The 20,595-nt window shown below is 41.2% G+C and overlaps 2 protein-coding genes across 4 annotated transcripts in view; one reads left to right on the top strand and one right to left on the bottom strand.

Moving 5' to 3' along the window:
• Nucleotides 1-3,953, top strand: part of LOC107756374 (protein-L-isoaspartate O-methyltransferase domain-containing protein 2-like) — a 6,549-nt gene extending 2,596 nt beyond the window's left edge. Inside the window, exons 2-6 of the mRNA XM_016573427.1 lie at nt 311-624; nt 1,111-1,213; nt 1,322-1,493; nt 1,604-1,727; nt 2,828-3,953. Of these exons, the coding sequence (XP_016428913.1) occupies nt 318-624; nt 1,111-1,213; nt 1,322-1,493; nt 1,604-1,727; nt 2,828-3,255 (1,134 nt within the window). The 5' untranslated portion in view covers nt 311-317 and the 3' untranslated portion in view covers nt 3,256-3,953. The remainder of the gene's footprint in view (nt 1-310; nt 625-1,110; nt 1,214-1,321; nt 1,494-1,603; nt 1,728-2,827) is intronic.
• A 1,265-nt stretch (nt 3,954-5,218) lies between these two features.
• LOC107756373 (putative Polycomb group protein ASXL1) overlaps nt 5,219-20,595 on the bottom strand; it is a 22,933-nt gene continuing 7,556 nt past the window's right edge. For 2 of the 3 annotated variants that reach the window (XM_016573425.1, XM_016573423.1), the window contains exons 2-13: nt 17,494-17,576; nt 17,304-17,306; nt 17,082-17,199; nt 16,785-16,938; nt 14,986-15,059; nt 13,485-13,569; nt 12,760-12,879; nt 10,517-10,683; nt 10,326-10,422; nt 10,106-10,211; nt 9,098-10,010; nt 5,219-8,992 (exon numbers count right to left, since the gene is read on the bottom strand). In XM_016573425.1, coding sequence (XP_016428911.1) covers nt 5,960-8,992; nt 9,098-10,010; nt 10,106-10,211; nt 10,326-10,422; nt 10,517-10,683; nt 12,760-12,879; nt 13,485-13,569; nt 14,986-15,059; nt 16,785-16,938; nt 17,082-17,199; nt 17,304-17,306; nt 17,494-17,549 — 4,926 coding nt within the window. In that variant the 5' untranslated portion in view covers nt 17,550-17,576 and the 3' untranslated portion in view covers nt 5,219-5,959. The remainder of the gene's footprint in view (nt 8,993-9,097; nt 10,011-10,105; nt 10,212-10,325; nt 10,423-10,516; nt 10,684-12,759; nt 12,880-13,484; nt 13,570-14,985; nt 15,060-16,784; nt 16,939-17,081; nt 17,200-17,303; nt 17,307-17,493; nt 17,577-20,595) is intronic. The other variant, XM_016573426.1, reaches the window with a different exon arrangement.

Raw genomic sequence — 20,595 nt, 5'->3', positions numbered from 1 at the left:
ATGTAGAAATCGAATATTCAAGCTGTTTATTCATTTTTCCACCCATGAACGAAAAACGAAAATTTAAGCTGAATTCTAATTTTTCGTTTTTTGAAAAAAAAACAAAAAAACGAAAAAGGAGCCGTTTTGTCATTTTTCTACTTTCAATATTAAATCAAAAAACAAATGATCGAATGATACACGGATTGATCAGTTCAACTTTTTTAAAGGCCCATATCAACAGGAAGTATGTTTCCATTTTTTTGTATTTGGCTACGTGCACACTTACACGTCTTTAATTTTCTTCTCTTCTGTTTTGCCCTTAACAAAGAGCTAAAATGGGAGGTGCGGTCAGTGCCGGGGAGGACAATGACGAGTTGATTGACAACCTGAAGGAGGCCCAGTACATTCGCTCTGATCTGGTTGAACATGCCTTCAGGGCCATTGATCGTGCTGACTACTATCTGGAAGAATTCCGTGACAGTGCCTACAAGGATCTGGCCTGGAGACATGGCAACATCCACCTCTCTGCACCCTGCATTTACTCTGAGGTGATGGAGGCTCTAGACCTGCAGCCTGGCTTGTCCTTTCTTAACCTGGGCAGTGGCACAGGCTACCTCAGCACCATGGTGGGACTTATACTAGGTGAGTTTATAGAGAATATAAAGGCTTTGATTTTGTTCTTCTTATTTTAGACAAATTTAAACAAATAGCCCACCCAAACATGAAAATTCTGTCATCATTTACTCACCCGCATGTCATTCCAAACCTGTATGACTTACTTTGTTCTTGGGAACACAAAATAAGTCATTTTGAAGAGGGTTGGTAACTGAACTGTTTCTTTTCCCATTGACTAACATTGTGTTCTTTTTTCATACAATGGAAGTCAATGAGAACGGAAACTGTTTGGTTACCAACATTCTTCAAAATATAAATATCTTCTTTTGTGTTCCGGAAAAGAAAAAAAGTCATGCAGGTTTGGAACGACATAAGGGTGAGTAAATGATTACAGAATTTTCATCGCGTTTGTGTTATTAACTTTGAACCGTTTTTCTCAGTACATTTTCTGCATATGCCATAATATATATTATATATGTATAATATATGTGATCAGTGACGTCATATCTCCAGGGCCATTTGGTGTAAATCATGGTGTGGAATTGCATGAAGATGTTATAGAATATGCTTATCAGAAGCTGGACTTCTTCATCAAGACAAATTATAGTTTTGACAGGTATAGTAACTTTTGGGATTTTACTTTTGAATTAAAATAAACTCATTCCCTTGTTGAAAGTGTAATGTGAAAACGAAGTGACTGACATTGTTAATATTTTTGGTCTAGGTTTGAGTTCTGTGAGCCTTCATTTGTGGTGGGCAACTGTCTGGAGATTGCCCCAGAAAGCAGGCAGTATGACAGGGTTTACTGTGGCGCAGGGGTCCAGAGGGAACACGAAGAATACATGAAGAAGCTGTTGAAGGTCGGGGGTATCTTAGTACTGCCACTGGAAGAAAAGGTGAATAATCGAAACTCAATTTTGCAGTGCATCTGGAGTCAGGTAATCCAGAAGATATACAGTATTTGTGAAATGTATATATATGTCTCTGCATTTCTCATTTGTTCTAGCTCACTAAAATCACTCGGACAGGATATAACACATGGGAGACGAGAAAGATAATTGCTGTGTCCTTTGCACCACTTGTGCTCCCTAAGCACAGGGAAAATGGCAAACCGAGAGCAGTGTCCCTACGTAAGTCACCTTCTGTATTTTGTGTATACAAGTTACATGATATAAATTGTTTTATTACATTAGATTATTTTGGCCTTTTACAGCACTGTACACTACCATTCAAAAGTATTTAAAATTATTTTATTGAGCAAGGGTGCATTAAATTCATAAAAAGTGTCAGTAAAAATGTTTACATTTTACAAAAAAATTTACATAGTTATATTTCAAATATTTTAGAATGCTGAAATAAATTAATATGGTTTCAACTGTTTTCAACATGACTTCTGAAGGATCATGTACAGGTGCATCTCAATAAATTAGTGTTGGTGTGCTTGACTGGCCAGCAAACTCACCAGACCTGAACCCCATAGAGAATCTATGGGGTATTGTCAAGAGGAAAATGAGAAACAAGAGACCAAAATATGCAGATGAGCTGAAGGCCACTGTCAAAGAAACCTGGGCTTCCATACCACCTTAGTAGTGCCACAAACTGATCACCTCCATGCCACGCTGAATTGAGGCAGTAATTAAAGCAAATGGAGCCCCTACCAAGTATTGAGTACATTTACAGTAAATGAACATACTTTCCAGAAGGCCAACATTTCACTAAAAATGTTTTTTTTATTGGTCTTAATAAGTATTCTAATTTGTTGAGATAGTTAATTGGTGGGTTTTTGTTAAATGTGAGCCAAAATCATCACAATTAAAAGAACCAAAGACTTAAACTACTTCAGTCTGTGTGCATTGAATTTATTTAATACACGAGTTTCACAATTTGAGTTGAATTACTGGAATAAATGAACTTTTCCACGACATTCTAATTTATTGAGATGCACCTGTATATCATGTGTCATTGAAAACTGGAGTTATAGCTGCTGAAAATTCTGCTTTGCCATCACAGAAATAAATTACATTTTAAAATAGATTCAAATAGAAAATGGTTATTTTAAACTGAAATAATATTTCACAATACTTCAGTTTTTACTGTATTTTTAATTAAAGGTGAGACTTCTTTCAAAAAATCTAACCAACCCAACTTCTGAACTGTAGTGTATATTGAGCATAATGATAATAAGATACTTGAATGCAGTCAAAACCCCCCCATGTTTCATGTTGTCCAGCTGCCATGTTCGAGGTGCGGAGTCTTCAGGATTTGGCCCGCATCAGCATCCGTCACATTCTAAAGAAATCCGGGTCTGGATCCTTGCCGCTACCCCAGAGAACTGGACTGAAGCTAAGAAATCACCTTAAACAGAAACGAGAGCACCGTGACACCCCTCTTCTGACCAATAGTTATTTGTTCATGAGTCGCTTGATTCCCGGACCCATGGACAACAACAACAACCAGTCATCCACAGACAATGAGGATGAAGATGAAGACTGCAGAAGGGTTTGTGAACAACTAGAGGAGAAAGAAGAGAATGAGAGGAGGAATGAGTGCAGTGTTTTGGTGATAGAGACTCCAGTAAACCTCTTAAGGGAGAGGATCCTTAGCCTGCCTTTGCCAGAACCTCTCAAGATGTATCTTCTTTACTATAGAGAGAAATAGACTTCTCCTTCTATTCTAAACTACTCAGATCTACCTAGCACTGTCACATCAAGAATCTATGGCTGTTTAATCACCCACTTTTGCATTATCCTGTTAACCTTTCTCATAGAATTGCAACACTCTTTGTTCTGCCAAGTCTCGTTTGTCTTAATGCTCAATCTGGGTTCAAGGTCTAGAATGCTAACAGTTAACCATGGAGTCAAAAAACAGTGAAAACTGATTTATTAATCTAAGTTTCATGTTATTTGTGCAGTGACGTTTTCAAACGGACATTCTCACTTGTTTTGTGTGTTATATAACATCTAGTTTCAGCTCATAGATTTACTAAGAAAAGTGAAAATCTAAATATTCTTCTGGTGTATGGATTTGTAAAAAATGTCTAATTGTGTGCTGAATGAATTACACTTATATTGTGTGAAAATACAATGGCACGTTTAAAAATGTGATCGTCTAACATAATCCGTGTTGTACAATTTCAGGGATTTCAAGATGAAAGACTGATTATCTGAGGGGTTTTGCCAATTTGAAATAGTCTTGGGATTGTACAGTTTTCAGGGCCTTTGCATTTGCTTTATGCTATATAGAAGTATAAAAGGTGTAGTCTACAGTTGTGTAACAAGTTTAAAATTGTGCTCTGAATTGTGGTCATGCTCTGATGTGCACTTTGTCCAGTGATGTAGAATGCCCTAATTGAAAAACCTGTTTTGAATGATACATTTATGTTGTCTAATTGACAAAAGTTTGCATCAGATAATGAGGTGCCAAATGTATCAGAGTAGAGGGTCCAAATTGACTTGACGTGTAAATGAATTTGCAGTTTTTGGAGAACATAGACCAAAGTATTATGTATGTTTTCTGATATATAAACTCAGACCGTAGTCTCTGCAACCATTTAATGTAAAACTTAAGTCTAAACACTGATAAACATTGGGCTCACATGTGAGACAGATTAAATGCATAATTTAGATTTCTAAAAGTGTGGACCATACTTTATGCATTATTATGAGGGCTGGAGACAAATACTCCTTAAAGGGGTCATATGATGTTGCTAAAAAGAACATTATTTTATGTATTTGGTGTAATGAAATGCATTTATGGTTCAAAAAACATTTTCCACATACCATACATTCTTGTTTCTTCTCTATGCCCCACCTTTCTGAAATGCGTCGATTTTTACAAAGCTCATCTGTCTGAAAAGTGAGGTGTGCTCTGATTGGCCAGCTATCCAGTGTGTTGTGATTGGCCGAATACCTCAAGCGTGTGACGGAAATGTTACGCCCCTACCATACTATGATGCCATGTCAGGCCGGAGCGACGAGACAAAAACATTAAAACCCATTATAAGGCCATAGGGCCAAACAAAGTAGTTTCGCTTTCACAACGAAACACAGCGTCACACATGGCGGCTAGAGTGAGGAACGGCCGGCGGGCTTGAGTGAGCGGAGGCGGGCGGGCTTGAGAACGGCACGGCCGGCGGGCGACGTTATGCAAATCGTCCCACATCGTGATGTAGACATGTTGGGCGCGTGTTAGAACGAGCCATTTTAGGTAGTCGTGGTTGACTCAACTTTTATAAAGAATATCTCTTTGGATTTGAGACTTTATATATATATATATATATATATATATATATATACACACACACATACACAGCCAACTTACCTCTGTCCTAAACCAGTTTTCAAGCATCCCTCCTCCGCCCCAACTCCTCACTCTATTCTATTTCTCACCCCATTTTTTAGGGATAGGAGGAGTTCTCGGGGTTGGGGCTCTCTCCCGAGCTCGGAGCCCTCCCTCTGGACAGCATGCCAAATATGCTTACTAATTGCTCAATCCTATTATATGTTAGTGCGAACTCGTGAAATGGGTGACATTAAAAGAAATATGTGCACATGCTGTGGAAACAAATACATTGATACTCTGTATCACCGTGATGATACAATGATACTTTTTTCCCCCCAAACACAACTTTGGCCCACTTTACCCTCAGTTAAAAAAGATCAAAGAGAAAATACGCTCACTTTCAGCTTTATTAGATTTGAATACTGTGCGTAACTGCCAAGTACAGACTGGACTTCACTTTGGATAAGAAAATAAAAATGGAAACAAAAAGAAGAGTTAAAGCACTTACAAAATAACAAAAATGAATTTTCTTGTTTAATGATTAAAAAAATATTTCTTTGCAAGACATTACACACAAAATTCTCCTAAATCTCTCTTCACAGAGAAGCATCAAAAGAAGAAAATAACCAGGAACGTCACCATTTTCACACTGAACTGATGACTGGTGTCAAGTAGATGAGGTAAATGTTTTGTTGGGGGGAAAAAAAGGCACAATTTACAATCAACTGTGCCATGTAAATTCACGTAATAATACCAATATTAATAATAACAATATCATTATTATTATAATCATAATAATATTAATAATAACAACACCATCATAACAGCAATAGAAAAAATATGCAACAAAAATACAGACTGAATTTTATCTTACAAGTATTCTTCCAGCCCTACTGTATTGCCTGGCCCATCAAAAAAAAAAAAAATCTGGCCCGTTTAAACAGTGTCCAGCCTCATTCTTTGCTCACAAGAGTCCAAGACTTCTGGTGGGGTCCAGCCACAGGCTAAGGGCTAGAATTGTCTAGAGTGGTCAAAGCATTTGCTCTGACTAACCGGCTCAGTTTGGAAGAGCTGCAACAAACTATCTGACAACCAGACATGACACACACAGTTTTGAGGGGCCAATGCAATCGTCATGGCAGAAAGCGCCACAGCCCTGGCACATGATCATAGCCTTAAGTCGGCAGGAACACTTGAGAGCCACTTCTTCTGCAGCACTGTCCGCAAATGCCTGAATGCTAAGGGTAGCACTCTGTCCTCCACTGTTGCCAACGCTCACACGTGGCCTTAGCTGCAGCACACCATCAGCTAAACTGCGGGAGAACCCGCTACCGTCCACCACAGACACATTAGCTGTGTAACTGAAGCTGGATGAGGACCCTCCGTTGCCCCCACTCTGCTGTAGTTTTGGTAGCTTGCCATACAGCTGGTAAGAGAGACTGGAGGCAGATGAGGAAGGGGAGGAGGAGACAGGAGAAGCGGAGGTCTCTGCTTGGCGGGCATATGGATTTTTGACTTGTTCCTTCTTGGCCATTCTAACAAGAGACATTTCCATATTTAGCAGTCCTTCCATAGCTCCACCACCTCCATGAAAATTGTCCAGAGGCTCCTTTTTGGTTATTACAACAGAAGTATTGCCACTGTTTGGAGCAGGTGAGTTTTTGGTCAGAGCTTGTTGGCACGAAGGACGTGAGGAGACTTCATTCTTTACTGTAGCTACAGGAGAGAGCTGTTGCTGATAGGTCTGATGCTGAGGTGGTTGGGGCTTGCTTGGGCGCCAGTTAATCTTAATGGTAGGTACAACCTCCGACGGACAAAGGTCACCATTGGGAGGTGAGGGAGCATTAGGTGCGGTTCTGCACACAGACTGGGAGAGATTGTTAGGATGCTGTTGAAAGCCAGCTGGCCTCTCCGGAGTTTCACCCCTTGGAGGAAGAGGTCCAGGGTGCTCTTTAATGACAGCCGATTCATAAACTGGAGCATTCTGAGAGTTTACATCCATTGAGGTTCTAGCAGAGGAGTTTGAGGGGAGGGGTGTTATGACAGGTACAGCTCCTGGGGGCACTGCACCTCCTGGTTGAGACGTGAACTGAACATTTGCAGATCTTGGGCTAGCTTCCTCAAACAAGCATGCCATTCGAGATGGAGTAGAACCCGGTGGTGAAGAACCAAAGTTCCGACCAGGTCCAGGAGACACTCGAGTGGATGGGGCTTTGTGCTGGAAGTCAGAGCCACCAGTTTCTATAGATCCTCCTGAGTCAGACGGGCCTCTAAAACGTGGTCCCAGATTTCTCGGAGGTTGACGACTGGCTGAGTTACCTGCAGGGGCATCTGGAAGTCGATTAATTTCCAGCTTGCTGACCAAGTGAGGCTGTGGTAAGACCTTCTCTAAGGGTAGGCTGCCTTGAAGAAGTTGGGTGACAAGAGGGTTGTTGGCCTCTACAGAGGAAACTGGTCGAAATGAACCTTGGACTCTTCTGCCAATGGGAGGAACGGCAGAATTCTTTAAAACAAAATCTTCTCCAGGCCCTCTGCTGAGAGGTTTGGTGTCATCCTCGGTTGAGACAAACAGCTTCACACCATTGCGATTATCATTCAGCCGTAGATTTCTACTTTGGTCCCTCTCTGTCTGTGTCAGGTAAGCTTGCATTTGGGCTTGTGAGGGCGCAGTGGTAATCTGGTCCTGAGTATGGTTTATAGCTTGGGAATGAATTGCATGCTGCTTGTGGGGATGAATAACAGGCTGGTTTGACACACCATTAGGGAAACGAGCCTGAATGACAGTTTGAGTATGGTTGGGGTTAGATATATGGGCCTGTATGACTGGTTGCTGGTGTTGAGGAGTATTCAACATTGATGAAGTGAGTCGACTTGAGGTCTGAATGACAGGTTGATTCTGCGACTTTGTATTCTGAGCTTGCATGCCATTACTATTCATCTGGGTTCCATGCCAGTCCACTGTTTCATCCTCTTGAGCTTCATTTTCGAAGTCAGATGCTGTTTCTGTAGAATCACTGTGTGCTCCAGTGTCTTCTTTGCCACCATTACTTGGTAGACAAGGCAAATAGGCTGATTCATATTTGCCATCATCATCATTTCCTCCATTCCTATGATCTTGGAGCATCCCCTCTCTCATGGAATGCTCTTCACTACTTTCTACCCATCCATTTCGGGCTGTAACAAGTGTCTCTTTGGGTATTTTCAAGTCTGAGCCATGCTGAATAACTCCAGTTGTCCCTGGGTGATGCTCACCACTATTCTTTTCACCTTCCCAGGGTTGAGAAGAAGCTGCCAAAGTTCTGATGACATCCACACCCTGGGCACCAAATCTGGGCAGCGAGTCTGGTATAGAGGTGGGCACTAAAGAAACAGCATCATTTGATGCTGAGGTGCAAACAGGGGTATTTGTTCTGCTCTCATTGGACTCTGCCTCCTCACCTCTCCCCTCTTGGTGACTGCAAAAAGACTCTGGTTCACTTGGCGTAGGCACTGGGGTGTCTAATGTCTGCTCTGAGGCTTTATCACTTAGGCAGGCAGTCACTTCTTCCACTCCACAAATCTCTTCCACCTGATCCTGGGAAGCAGGGCTGTCGGTTGAAGGTGGTGAAAGTGTGAGTGTTTTCGGAGACTCTGATGGTGGTAGAGATGGGTTTGAAGACACAGAGGAAGGAGATGGTTCGGTCAGTGGGGTGGAGGTTTGAGGCCCGTCTGCTGAATCTACACTGGACAGCTGTAGTTGTGCTCCAGACGAATGAGAGCTCGCAGGCGATTCCTGCTCCTCCAAATCAACTCTTCCTCCTCGTCTGCCTCCTCCTCCTCCAGGTTCAACGGGACCTGGGTGCTCTCTCGAACGCCTCCCGCTGGAGCGATCCGGTATCCCAGTACCACCCCCCGGGCCGCTCCCCTCAGGCCCTCCCCCATCCCCAGAGGCCGCAACAGCAGCAGCGGCTTCCCGCTGGGCACGAGCTTGCTGGGCACGGGCCTTGATGTCCGCCAGGGTGCGCGCCCCTGTCCCAGAGCGCCGCGACCCTTCGCTGGGGGGGACGATGCGGGGACAGATTTGGTACGTTGGCGGCCCTTTGACCCAGGGCGGTTTGATCCGGGAGAGCTGTATCTAGAGGAATGGGCAGAAAAGAAACACTCATTTGAGATGTGGTTTACATGAAGACAATGAGGTGTACAAAAGACTAATCTGAAAAAAATAACGTGTTCAACATACCCGGATTGGCGGGACCTTGGGCTCCTCTGTTGTAGGTTGTGGCTTTTCTGAGTACACACAGTCAACTGTGTTACGAAAGGACTGACGCTCATCCAGTCGCGCCCTTTTCTCGGGAAAGCTGGTGAAGGCCTGGGACTCGTCTGGCCTTCTCTTCTGCTCCTTGAGTTGAATTGCTGGACTTGCTGTGGCGGGACTGGCTGCAGGGCTGCTCTCCCGGCTGCTTGCGCCAGTGCCTGCTGTACCAGTGGTAATGACCGAAGCCCCATCATCCAGTGGGTCGGTGGCAACAGCAGCAGTGGAGGAGGAAGAGGAAGAAGAGGAATCTGAGCTTGCAGCAAAAGTCTGTCTTTCTGAGGCAGAGGAGGGAGAAGAAGAGGGCGATGATGATGATGAAGTTGAAGAGGAGGATGAGGAAGGAGAGGAGGTGGATGCAACAGCTGGTTCAGGTACTTCAGGCAACAGGCGTGTGGAGGCTTCTGGTTCATCGCAGGTTGAGCTTGTAGAAGCTGGAGGAGGTGTGGGTACAGGAGCAGGGGAGGGGACTGCCTCTGCAGAAAGGTTTTCTTCTGGAGCTTCCAGTCCAAGGTCTGTTTGAAGGACCACCTCTCCCTGAACTGCTATTGCTTCTGGGACTGGTGATGCAACTGATGGTTCAACATCTGGAGTTGCAGTGCTTTCTGTTGTCTCTGCTGAAGGTACAGCTACCGTTGTAGTTTTGCAAAGTGTCCGCCGAGCTCTGCGTCTGAGGTCAGCCCGTGAACGCCGTCTGATACGGCCTTCCCTCCGTCTTCTTCCAACACTTCGCCTCTTGGGTGTAGCCACTGTAGCAGAATCAGAGTCAATAACTGCACCGGCAACATCTCCAGCATCACTAATTGTGAGCTTTAATGCCTCTTCTCTCGTCAACCCAGACCTAAAGAAATAAATGGGGGAAATTAAAAAAATATATATATCACCACAATTCTTGAAATTACACTGCTTAAGAATTTTTTAAAAAGGCTATCAAACCTTTGGCCATGGTACTCCTCAAAGAATTTCTCTTTCCATGGTTCTACTTTCTTCTCCTTTTCCATCTCTTGCCTGAAGCGAACCTGCATCTCATGTGTGAACTCACCTTCAAGAGAGTAAAAATATTCCCACTTTATCCACCATTATAGTAAATTATCTAGAGCCACTAGTCTTGGTCAGTTTCTTTTCATATTTTATAGGAAAATACTAAGACACTTACCCTCAGCTAGACGCTCTTTCCAGCTCTGGGACGCATGAGTGAAGAATTCATTATTAAGGGCCGAGCTGCTTAGCCGAGCAAGGCCATCGGGGCCAACCTATGCATTAAAAGAATTGAAAAATTTGGTGAGAATTATTTTTTATATATATACTTGAAACAAGTGAAAATTAAAAAGCCTTAAATAAATATACCTGTCTGTCCACCTCTGGTAAAAGCTGGAGCAGTTGCTGCTGGGAGTGAGGAGGAAAAGCAGCAAAGGTGCGCGTGTTGATGAGAGCACGAATGTTGGTGTTGACTAGGATGGAGCCTGGAGTCTCAAAATCCACCTCCACTCCCCCTCGATTCCTTTTCATGGGACCTGCAAAATACAGTATTACATTGAGTGTATGTAAGAACATTGCTTAATGAAACCTTTGTGCACGGCCGGGACATATTTATATTTAAACATATTTTAAAGCTTACTGTACCCCTATGTATACTGCCCATTTGTGGCGGCGTTATAGAAAGAGCAGCATGCAGAAACTCTGAAATGTAGCTTATGACGATGGAATGAGGCTGCTGCTTAAGGTGTCACGATGGAGCAGTGCATGCCAAATGTTTGTCATAGTTGGTGTACCAATGTGCGCTGCTGTGATGCGTAATACCATGTACATATGTATGTGTAGGTTATCGGAATCTGTAAACAGTATAATTTCAACACTGACGAACCCGGTACTAAGTTCAGTCAGACTTTTCTCAAGTATGTGGAACCATTGGCGTTTTAGTATATATGTAAATATGTGATGCTGTGGATTCTGTTCTGTTTTTTTTTTGTATTTGTCTGTTGTTATGGTCTGTGTTTTTGGATTGAGTGGATTTTTGATATATAATATCTTCAGAGCAGACTCTGGTCTACATTTACATAAAACTGTATAAGAGTGTATAATAATGTATATAAATATATGAAGCGCTAGTAAATCTATATAATCAGAGGGTGTTATGACATAACACTAGTAAAGCAATAATAATAATAGTTTAATTCCACCAGAGCTATTGATCAATTCACACAGCTTTTACATTATTTAGCAACTGAACATTACATCAACCAGTGCTGCAATAAATAAACCAAAGCATAATGCATGCTACAAAACATATCTACAATGAAAATAGACACACAGACATAACAGTCTCTCACTAAGCTGGTCTTAGATCTTAGCTAGATTTGACAGAATAAAACAAAGTACATTGACACTGAAAAAGAAAAAAAAGAAAAAAAAAACTGCAGAAGACAAACCATGGTTGGTACTCTGCTATAGACTAGTTTAAGACCAGCGTTTGAAATTAGTGAGGTTTCTATGAGATTGGATTCCAAACTGATATAGACTGATATCGATACCTTAAATTTTGAAAGTTTAAGTCACAGCTGGTGTAACATATTAGAGGTCAAAACACATTATTACACTCTTTGAGAAACCAGCATGACAAGATACACATAGCAACCTATGTCCTTCACTTAAAGGGTTAGTTCACCCAAAAATGAAAATTAGCCCATAAATTACTCACCCTCAAGTCATCCTAGGTGTATATGACTTTCTTCTTTCAGACGAATCCAGTCGGATTTATATAAAAAATTGTCTTTGATCTTTCAAGCTGTTTAATGACACTCAGTGGGCGTTGCAGTGCACCAGTCCAAAGAAGTTAAATAGACTTTGCTTCCTTTGCTCCTGTTAACAAACGTTGGTTTTCACGAGACTCCAGTGCATGCGCAACGCCGACATCTTACGTAATTTTCTTACAAAAACGCATGGATTCACTACAGGAGGCATTTGTTCACCCCCCGGAGCTGTGTGGGAGACATTTTTTTATAGATGGGCGCTTTTTATTTAACTTCAATTAAAATTAATGAACTTCTTTTGGACTGATGCACTGCAACACCCGCTGAGTGCCATTAAACAGCTTGAAAGATCAAAGACAATTTTTTAAAATAACTCCGACTGGATTCTTCTGCAAGAAGAAATTCATATACACCTAGGATGAATTGAGGTTGAGTAATTTATGGGCAAATTTTCATTTTTGAGTGACTAACCCTTTAATAGCATCAAGGCAAAAAATATACACATATACCTTTTTGCAAGCAACCATCAACTGCAAATAATAAAGATAAAACTAAATGAATAATTGGCTATTTGTTTATTTTCCCTACTCCATCCAAATGCCTTAATTGCAGGTTAGAAATAAAGAAGATTGGGACATTGTTTGTCATTAGATTGACACAAACTTGTTAGCTATTCACTCTCTCAGTGTAATACCTGGGAAGGAGTTACTGAATTATTGATGTTCTAGAGGAAAGTGGTGAGCAAGGGGATTAGGGGTAGTAATTAATACATGGAAGTCCTTGGTTTTCATTAGGGGTAGTAATTAATACATGGGGGTCCTTGGTTTTCATCCTCTGTACCTGAACGAAGACCACGTATGTTCTTGAAGTGCTGGGTGCGTTTCCAGCCCAGCTCGGAGCGGGTACGGAGAGTGGGGCCTGGACCCCCTCTAGAGCCTTCCCTGCGCCTCCCCGCTGCTCCTGAGGGTAAAGGTGGGGGGAGGATGGAGGCTGGTGAGACGCTCTGAGAACGAGTGAGTGTGGGTAGGGCAGCTGAGGCATGAAGGCTATTGGCACTAAAGAGGCCAAAGTGACAGGCAAAGCTTTGGCATGTGCGTGAAACACGAAAAGTCAAAGGGACGGGGATATCCCAAGGCACAGAGACAAAGAGGAAGAGGGGTGAATGGATATCTCTAAGGTGCAAATGCAAAGCAGATATCCAAGGGGAACAGAGCAGAGCTGACAGGACAAAACAGAAACAGTGCTTTCACACTGAGGGGTATTGACGTTCAAGTGACAAAAATGTCAGTGGCTTCTAGAAAAGATGCTTGTTTTAGTGCAAAGTTAACAAAGAAATAGAGGTGGCGGCTGTCAACAGGAGGGAAGCTGTGGGAAAACTGCCCTTGAGGAGGCTGCACTATAAATGATTAGAGTGTCAGTGCATAAAATTACAAACACTGTCAGGCCACTCAGATAAAGAGCATCCACAGTCAGAGGGAGCAGGTATACAAACCACTGTAGTGGGAGAGAAAAAACAGAATAGAAGGGGGAGAAAAAAATTGAACAAGAAAAAGAGCCATTGTAACCTGATGGGACGTGTTCACCGTTGACCTTGAGAGGAGTGAGCACTACACGGGGCATCATCACGGCTTTCTTCCTCTGTCTCCCTGACTGTAAGAGAGATGGGAGAAATAACCATGAGCACATACACGCAAGTCCTCCACAGACATGGAAAACAACAGCATGCTCATAGAGGAGAATTTAAATGGAAATGCATATGTCTGACAAAAGTTGACAATGTTAGGATTTTAACAATAAAATATTAGTATTAATGCAGGTAAAAAGAATATAAAGGGAAAGGGCAGGGTGTAACTGTCCTGGAGATGACAGTTCTCAGCTCCTTCTCTATGGGAGCTAAGCGGCTGGCTTGAGCAGGAGATTGTGGGACTTATAAGCAGTATGAGCGTGCGTGTAAGTTCAACACTGGGCAAATGAGAGGGCAAAAGTATTAAGGCAGTCTTAAGCCTCGTACACATCGGGACGATTATCGCGCGCGCTTATCGCCGACGTTTTTCGACATGTCTTGTGTGTTCATACCCAAGCGATTTTCGCTGGCGATGAGCCGAGTGAACGTGCAAATTCACTCTGTGACATTAGATGGCGCTTAATAAAAAACAGAAATACCCCAGTACACATCGAATCCTATTTGATCTGCAATTCCTCTCCATAACAACTCCCTCTAATCGAGATTTTTTTGTAGTCGCTGCCACATTTGTCATAAAGCTCTTTGTGTTCAGACACCAATGAGACCAGCAGCTCTACATTCATCTTGCCTCAATACATCTTCTTGGTCTACTTACTTCCTCTTCGTCGTTAGGTATCAATGTGTGCTTGGCAAGACCGTTTTGTGCTTGAGCACCACCAAGTCGTGGTTTACTTTAACTTCAGCAGCTCCAGGCACGTGAACAAAAGCGCCAATCTCATTGGTCGGCCAGTTTTTAATGTGGCGCGTCAAACCAAAAAAACAAACCAGAGGTGTTTTTAAAAAAATTACGCTTTTACGCCTCACGGTGTGCACACTCACACTGGTGCCCTTTGTTTAGTCACGAGGTGTTAAACGTCGGCGATAATCGCACGCGATATTCGTCCCAGTGTGAACAAGCCATTAAGTTTCAAAATCTGCTGATTGGTGCTGGAGTTTCTTGTGGATTCAGTGCATTTGCTGTAAATGATCAACCAAGCAAACAATGTGATTAGGATCTGACAATACATTCAAATAAAAAAAAAAATCCCTGACGAAAAGAGCAAAAGGTCTTAGTCATGACTAATGTAGTCAGCATTATTTGTGGGGTTTTCTTAATTTGACTCATAACATCAACTTTCGGCACTTCTCTAAGGTCTCCTTTTCACATAGTGATATCATGCATTCAACTGCCTTCTGGCATAACTGGTGATCTGAGGAGGAGTTGAGTGCTGTGCATAAGAATGATGGTGAGATGGAAATCCATTCTTGGAGGGTCCTGCATGTAAAAATTAGTTATGAAGGTGATGGTTCAATGCAAAGGTGAAGTTAGGCACTGCTGGTACCTGTGAGGAGCGACTGAGCCTTGTCTGTGGTTCTGTGGAGCAAGAGGCACTAGAGGAAGTCTCATCCACAGAGGCTGGAATAAAGAGGAAACAAGCAGAATATCTGTCAAAAATTTTAATGCAGCAAGTCACATTTTAATTATGTTCATGTGTTAATTTGATACACACACAGAGAGAGAGAAGAAAAAAATATATGATGCTGTCAAATGATAATTTCTTTACTTTTTAATTTTTGTAAAATAGTGATTAAGTATTTCTACTTCCAGCTGCTCATTAAGATGAGATTAAATATGCACTTTTACAACCATCTACAGCACATTACAATATAAACAGAGTAAACGTCATAATTCATCAATAGTGTAAGAGCAGTAATTAACTGTAATTTCTTTCATGTTATTCACTAACATGTGGGCATAGGTGAACCTTTCAGTTTCCTTTACTATGTATTGTTGGTTAATTGTTTGGTATTAGGGAGGGGATGAGCAGAGAGAAAGGCAACTTTCTATTGACCGCATTGTCTCGTATCTGACCATGTGTTGCATTTACATTGCATCTGTCCTCATATGCTTCATTACAATAAAATACACAAAAAACACAACAATATTGCATTTGACTGCAAGTACAAGTGCTTATAAATGAGTTCTTCCACTACCTAGCCTCTTGGTAGCTACTGGGTGTCCTTAATGATAAGCAATCACTTGTCATAAACATGCGATAATCGTTGATTATGAACTGCTCTGAAACAGTGAACCAGTAAAACATGCTAAGAGCATGTTTAGTAAAATCACAGCCTTCTTAATTTTAATCATCACATTAGGCCATATTGCAATTACTGTCTATATGTCATTAAATTGAACACAATTTCAAAAAGATAATTAAGACTCAGGTCCATTTGAGATATTTATGATTTATGAATTTGATCAAACTGATTTTAAAACATTTCAGGAACCTGCACGAACCCTGATAGAATAGCAGCTACTTCCTGACTGATCAGACTCTGAAAAGATATACAGTAGTATACAACCATATAAAATATTTATCATCGCCTAGTTTTTTTTCACATACCATTTATAATTAATAATGATAGGTAGTATTCAGTTTATAATTTGCAATAGGTGTTAAATATGCATGTATTCCATTCCAAAATCATTCTAAACCAGAGGGGAAAAAGATAAATCAAGATAAATACAGGGTTCCAGCAACCAAATCAGGGGCAGAGAACACATGCAAGTATTTAAGACTCGTAATTGCCTTATAATGCTTATGGCATCTAGTATTATTTTGCGTATTTAGTTATGGTAAATACATTTTAAATAAAAGAACAGTAGATACTGCTGATGTCTAGAAACATCAGGCTTCGAAATACCATCCTTCCACATCTCTCTAGAACAAAAGGAATCTGTTTTTCATACAAATGTGCAAAAAAATAACAAATGTGAAGGCATAATTTTGCATGTATTTCTTTTCATGCAACACACAAATACACGTTCTAAAACACTCTCATCTAGGTCACTGCTGGATGTGTCATGTGCCGCAGTATCCATGGCAACACACACATCCATAGCAAAAAAAGAAATCAATGTCTCTCAGGCACTACATGCTTCTTAAGCTCAGTGTATTTAATGCTCCTCACCATTTGGAATCAAAGCTTTTCTTAAAATGAAAAGATAGGGCCTCTAACTTTTCAGCTCTTTTATACGCTTCTTTAATTTATAAGCCTGTTCCACTTACTGGAAAAGAGGCTGAATGAATCGATTCTAAGAAAGAAAAAAAATTAAAAGAATGAATAGTCCACACACCATCATTTTCACCACTAGCAGCAGCCGTCTCTGTGGAGTCACAACTCTCCTGCTCTGCTCCTTCAACTGTTGATGTGGTGGATGCTGTTGGAGTGCCAGTCCCATCTGCAGACTCGTTCGCAGTTGGGCTCTTTGTCCACTGAAGTGCATTTTTCTGTAGGCATCAGTGGATACATACAAACACGGGATATGTAGCTCTTTTTTATGTAGGTTTTGGCTTCATAATCCAGTTGCTAAACTAGTGTGCAAGTCTGTAAAGCACTGAAAGGATGCTAGAAGGATTTATGGACTCTCTACCTTTAGGGTAAACAAACTCATCCTTCCAGGAAGCTTGAAGAAAATACTGTTCTTCACTCGGTCTCCTCTGACCTGAGAGTGAAGCATGGTGACCAGGCAGGCCAGTGGAGCTGTGCCGCTGAGTAAGGATGGAAAGAAGGGAAGAAATGTGTAAATGTTGCTCAAGAAAGTAAGATTAAACATAGTAAAAATACAATATATAGATAATTAAATTCATCTTACCTTCTATTTTGGGGTGAAAATGGTTTGAGAAAAAGAGAGAAACACAAAATAATCTTTTATAAAGATACTCAAACCCAGTCAAGAGGCAGCAAAAATGTACTCATAAACATGGAAACAAATCTCAAGTATAAATATTATTTCTCAAACAGAAACACAGTACATTAATGTAAATGAATGGCTTATACTAGACCTCATTTCTTTGAGCCCCTTTGTTTGGATGACATGCAGAATCTGTTTGGGTGTCATTGGGGCATCAGAAAAGTTCTCCAGAACCTGCAACAGGTCAATCAAAGCACATCAAATCAACAGCTTTCCAATTTAGTATGTGCACAGTCACTCACTTTTAACTAATTCATATTAGGGATGGGAAGACTCCATATTTTCAAATTTGGCTCGTTGGTGGGTTGCGTGAACAATTAGTAAATTAAAAAGAATTAAATGTAAATTGGCAGGAGGGGATTGGGGAAGTCTACAGTACATTTTTACTAGGGCTGAACGATTTTGGAAAATAAAATAGCGATTTTTTTTTTAATAATTATGTACAAATAAGCCTGGTGTAAACATTAATATGAAAGTCGGTAACAAACCACAAACTAAAGTAGATGGCAGAAATACAAAAACAAATCTGTTGCTTTACCACACTACTTCAGGTAATTCAAAGTCACTGTAATAAACATATGTAAACATGTGTACTGCACTTTTTAAACACTGTCTGCTAACTTTAGACCAGTGGTTCTCAAACTTTTTTGGTCGCGCCCCCTTTAAACCTATAAAAAAAATCTGGCTCCGCCCCCCTTTGCCGAATCCCCATTCCACCTCAGACTACCAAATAATTTCACTAAACATTATGAAAAATTAATGCTTTTCTAATTTAAAAAAACCTACAGGGAAAAAAACAACTGCATCACTTGAAACATTGAAAGATATGCCTCGTCATGTTTTCTGCATTTAGCTTTTAAATGACCAGCACCTGCCTGGGTCTGTGCGACTTCATCTATGGCTTTTCACTTCCCTTTCACAAACCGATCCATCTCCCATTCTAAGTTACATTCTTTGGCTGTTTACCGTTTTATTTCTTTTCTTTTTCTGCTGATGGCCCGCGCTCGACTTGAAGCAGCGCTGCTTAGACCGATGGTTGTGTCATCAAAGTACTGCGAGAGCTATAAGAGAGTGGACGTCTCCTTATGCTTTCTCTCGCCGTACTTTGATGTCATACACCGATCGATCTTCAAGTCGAACACACCTTTACTCTTGCGTGTCACGTGACCGAGTGTAATCGCAGCCTCTGCGATTGAAAAATCGTGTTTTTTTCATACCGCGATATTATCGCAAATGCAATTAATCGTTCAGCCCTAATTTTTACCTTCAAAAACAGCCAGACATAATGCAAGTGAATGATCCGTTGACAGGTTTTTTTAATTTGGCAATTTTAAATGGCAAGAGAGACGCAAACAGTTGCACTGCAACTGCTAAAGACATCCAACTGTATCTATATGAATGTAGGGGTGGCACTGGATGAATAAAAAAAAGACAATCTCTCAGTAAGAGTTTTACTCTGAAAACCGCTTAACAGTTAAAGCACAGCATGCTCTCAGCTTACAGTACCACAGCAATTCATACTTATTTTAAGACCATGTCAGTTTTAATAGAAGCACTCAGCTTTCTTCTGTTTGGTCCATATTACACAAGTTGTACACGTTTCGGCAAGAATAACATTGAACTGCTGCTGCCACACACAGCTGAGATGTTCCAGGCAAGTATGACAGGCTTTTAGGCTATACGACTAACAGAAAAACAAAAAAAAAACAAACACTAACATAGCTGAAATTATGTAGTACGTGTGAAACTTCATGAAGAACATTATTCATGGAAAAAAAAATGTGGAATGGGAGACGGATTATAACAATACCAAACATTTCTCTCTCTATTGATTCAGAGCAAATAATTTCCTCCTAGCCCTGGTGCAAAAGAGCAGGTAACCTTCTGCCTGTTTGGTGGTTAAAATGGGAAGCACTGCTCCCACTGTTCTCAGCTGAGTCTAGAACCAAGGACACTGGAACAGGAAATGGAAAAAGCACAAGCTACAAAAGAAATACACACTAAATTATAAAATACCAGGTGCACTTCCTGCAAGGAAGCAGGCATGAAAAACGTCAAGCTGTGAGAACTTCAAACTACTAGGCCAATGACAAGACAAACTTCCCAGTTATTTATAACACAGTCTTGACAAGGCACCAAAATTCATGTGTACAATATGCAATTGAAATGCGATACCATAGGGAATGAAAAATGGAGTGATATTATACACCACCATAACATTTATACGATTAAAAGTAAGTGGCTTGGTATTCTTAAAGGGGTCATATGATGCTGCTAAAAAGAACATTATTACTACAGCGTGAATAAAAGTTACGCCTTCTTTCTTTTTGTGAACATTTGGGCGGCGTTATGCAAATCTTCCCACATTGTGACGTAGGTATGTGGGGGCGTGTTAGAATGAGCCGTTTTAGGTAGGCGTGGTTAACTCTTAACTTTTATAAAGAATATCTCTTTGGTTTTGAGACTTTAGTGTTTGCAACTTTACAGATCTTCTTTATGCACCAAGAGCTTGTAACACTCCAAAGAGAAAGGAAAAATTGAAATCGCATCATATGACCCCTTTAAAGCCATGATAAAATGGAAGTGGCTACTTTGTTTCATTCATATTTGTGACATGCATCTAAGTGAAACAGATTTTCCAAAAAGAAAAAAATTTAGGGTGGGGACTTGGTTCTGTCCATCATTTGTTGACTGGGTGGTAGGGCTGAACGATTAATTGCATTTGTGATAATATCGCGATATGAAAAAACACGATTTTTCAATCGCATTGGCTGCAATTACACTCGGTCACGTGACACGCGCGAGTAAAGAGGTGTGTTCGACTTGAAGATCGATCGGTGTATGACATCAAAGTACGGCGAGAGAAAGCATAAGGAGACGTCCGCGCTCTCTTATAGCTCTGGCAGTACTTTGATGACACACCCATCGGTCTAAGCAGCGCTGCTTCGAGTCGAACACATCTAAGTCTTCAGAGGAAGCATCACGTTGGCACGCTACAGTTACCGGTGGAACCCCCCTGGAAATGCGATTGGGCTAGTTTTGAGTAGCAATTGGGTGGGTTTTGTTGTGAAACTTGTGTAACTTAGAATGGGAGATGGATCGGTTTGTGAAAGGGAAGAGAAAAGCCATAGATGAAGTCGCACAGACCCAGGCAGGTGCTGGTCATTCAAAAGCTAAATGCAGAAAATATGAC

Source organism: Sinocyclocheilus rhinocerous, unplaced genomic scaffold, assembly GCF_001515625.1.
Source record: "Sinocyclocheilus rhinocerous isolate Xijiao unplaced genomic scaffold, SAMN03320098_v1.1 scaffold712, whole genome shotgun sequence".
In the NCBI taxonomy this organism is placed as follows: Eukaryota; Metazoa; Chordata; class Actinopteri; order Cypriniformes; family Cyprinidae; genus Sinocyclocheilus; species Sinocyclocheilus rhinocerous.
Note: the sequence above shows the minus strand (reverse complement) of the source record. Positions and strands in the feature narration are given on the sequence as shown.